The 2,019-nt window shown below is 38.8% G+C and overlaps 1 protein-coding gene across 1 annotated transcript; it reads right to left on the bottom strand.

Annotated features, from left to right (window-relative positions):
- Positions 1-622: 622 nt before the first annotated feature.
- Positions 623-1,060, bottom strand: LOC115934363 (putative cytochrome c oxidase subunit 7A3, mitochondrial). The gene has a single exon (XM_031010572.3). It carries the CDS (start codon positions 1,034-1,036, stop codon positions 716-718), a length of 321 nt encoding a protein of 106 aa, XP_030866432.3. The 5' UTR covers positions 1,037-1,060; the 3' UTR covers positions 623-715.
- Positions 1,061-2,019: the final 959 nt, after the last annotated feature.

Below are 2,019 nucleotides of genomic sequence, written 5' to 3'. Positions count from 1 at the left end.
AATTTTTAGATGCATAGTTTGTGAATATTATCTCCCATTCTGTAGGTTATTTGTTTACTCTGTTGATAGTTTCTTTTGTTGTGCAGATGCTCTTTAGTTTATTTAGTTCCCACTTGTCAATGTTCGATTTTGATGAATTGCTTTTGAAGACTTAGTCATGAATTATTTCCCAAGGCCTATGTCCAGAGTGGTGTTTTCTAGGTTTTATTCTGTGATTTTTTTCCCTTTTTAGCCTGCTTTATTGTTTTTTTTAAATTATTGTACTTTAAGTTCTAGAGTACATGCGCATAACGTGCAGGTTTGTTACATATGTATATATGTGTCATGTTGGTGTGCTGCACCCATTAACTCGTCATTTACATTAGGTATATCTTCTAATGCTATCCCTCCCCCATCCCCCAACCCCACCACAGGCCGCAGTGTGTGATGTTCCCCTTCCTGTGTCCAAGTGATCTCATTGTTCAATTCCCACCTATGAGTGAGAACACGCGGTGTTTGGTTTTTTGTCCTTGCGATAGTTTGCTGAGAATGATGGTTTCCAGCTTCATCCATGACCCTACAAAGGACATGAATGCTTCCTTTTTTATGGCTGCATAGTATTCCATGGTGTATATGTGCCACATTTTCTTTTTTTTTTTTTTTTCATGGTAAAGACTGCTTTATTGGTGGCAGTTACTACAAGTCAATAAATATTGATCCCCAAAGAAGAACTCAGTTATTTATCAGATTTCTGGTCCATAGAGAGCTGAATGAATGTGAACCAAGTGATTTCTGGGATGATTGAAGTCACTCCTTTATTGAGAAATGAAGCCACAGCCAGCTGATATATGGCATATGCTGTTCCACCAACTGTAAGAATCATGGTGGCTCTATGAAGGAGGGCATCAGCTATCCCACCCTTTAGATACAGTGGAATTCCATCATCCTCCTGGAATAGTTTTTGTTTCTCTGGAACTTTATTTTTAAAATGCCTGTGGGAAGCAGTGCTTATGGTCCTCTGCCCAATCTGATGAAGAGCCAGCAGATTCCACAGCATCTTGGCTGTTACTGACCAGCAACCGCCACAACTGCCACATTTTCTTAATCCAGTCTATCATTGATGGACATTTGGGTTGGTTCCAAGTCTTTGCTATTGTGAATAGTGCCACAATAAACATACGTGCACATGTGTCTTTATAGCAGCATGATTTATAATCCTTTGGGTATATACCCAGTAATGGGATGGCTGGGTCAAATGGTATTTCTAGTTCTAGATCCTTGAGGAATCGCCACACTGACTTCCACAATGGTTGAACTAGTTTACAGTCCCACCAGCAGTGTAAAAGTGTTCCTATTTCTCCACATCCTCTCCAGCACCTGTTGTTTCCTGACTTTTAATGATTGCCATTCTAACTGGTGTGAGATGGTATCTCATTGTGGTTTGATTTGTATTTCTCTGATGGCCAGTGATGATGAGCATTTTTTCATGTGTCTGTTGGCTGCATAAATGTCTTCTTTTGAGAAGTGTCTGTTCATATCCTTTGCCCACTTTTTGATGGTGTTGTTTGTTTTTTTCTTCTAAGTTTGTTTAAGTTCTTTATAGTTTCTGGATATTAACCCTTTGTCAGATGGGTAGATTGCAAAAATTTTCTCCCATTCTGTAGGTTGCCTGTTCACTCTGATAGTAGTTTCCTTTGCTGTGCAGAAGCTCTTTCATTTAATTAGATCCCATTTGTCAATTTTGGCTTTTGTTGCCATTGCTTTTGGTGTTTTAGACATGAAGTCCTTGCCCATGCCTATGTCCTGAATAGTATTGCCTAGGTTTTCTTCTAGGGTTTTTATGGTTTTAGGTCTAACATTGAAGTCTTTAATCCATCTTGAATTAATTTTTGTATAAGGTGTAAGGAAGGGATCCAGTTTCAGCTTTCTACATATGGCTAGCCAGTTTTCCCAGCACCATTTATTAAATAGGGAATCCTTTCCCCATTTCTTGTTTTTGTCAGGTTTGTCAAAGATCAGATGGTTGTAGATGTGTGGTAT

This window comes from Gorilla gorilla, chromosome 3, assembly GCF_029281585.2.
Source record: "Gorilla gorilla gorilla isolate KB3781 chromosome 3, NHGRI_mGorGor1-v2.1_pri, whole genome shotgun sequence".
In the NCBI taxonomy this organism is placed as follows: Eukaryota; Metazoa; Chordata; class Mammalia; order Primates; family Hominidae; genus Gorilla; species Gorilla gorilla.
The sequence above is the reverse complement of the archived record's forward strand: the minus strand, read 5'-3'. Positions and strand labels throughout refer to the sequence as shown.

What these genes read in the sequence shown, in the direction of transcription:
- LOC115934363 (XM_031010572.3), bottom strand. Translation starts at nt 1,036, where the DNA reads ATGCTGTGGAATCTGCTGGCTCTTCATCAGATTGGGCAGAGGACCATA.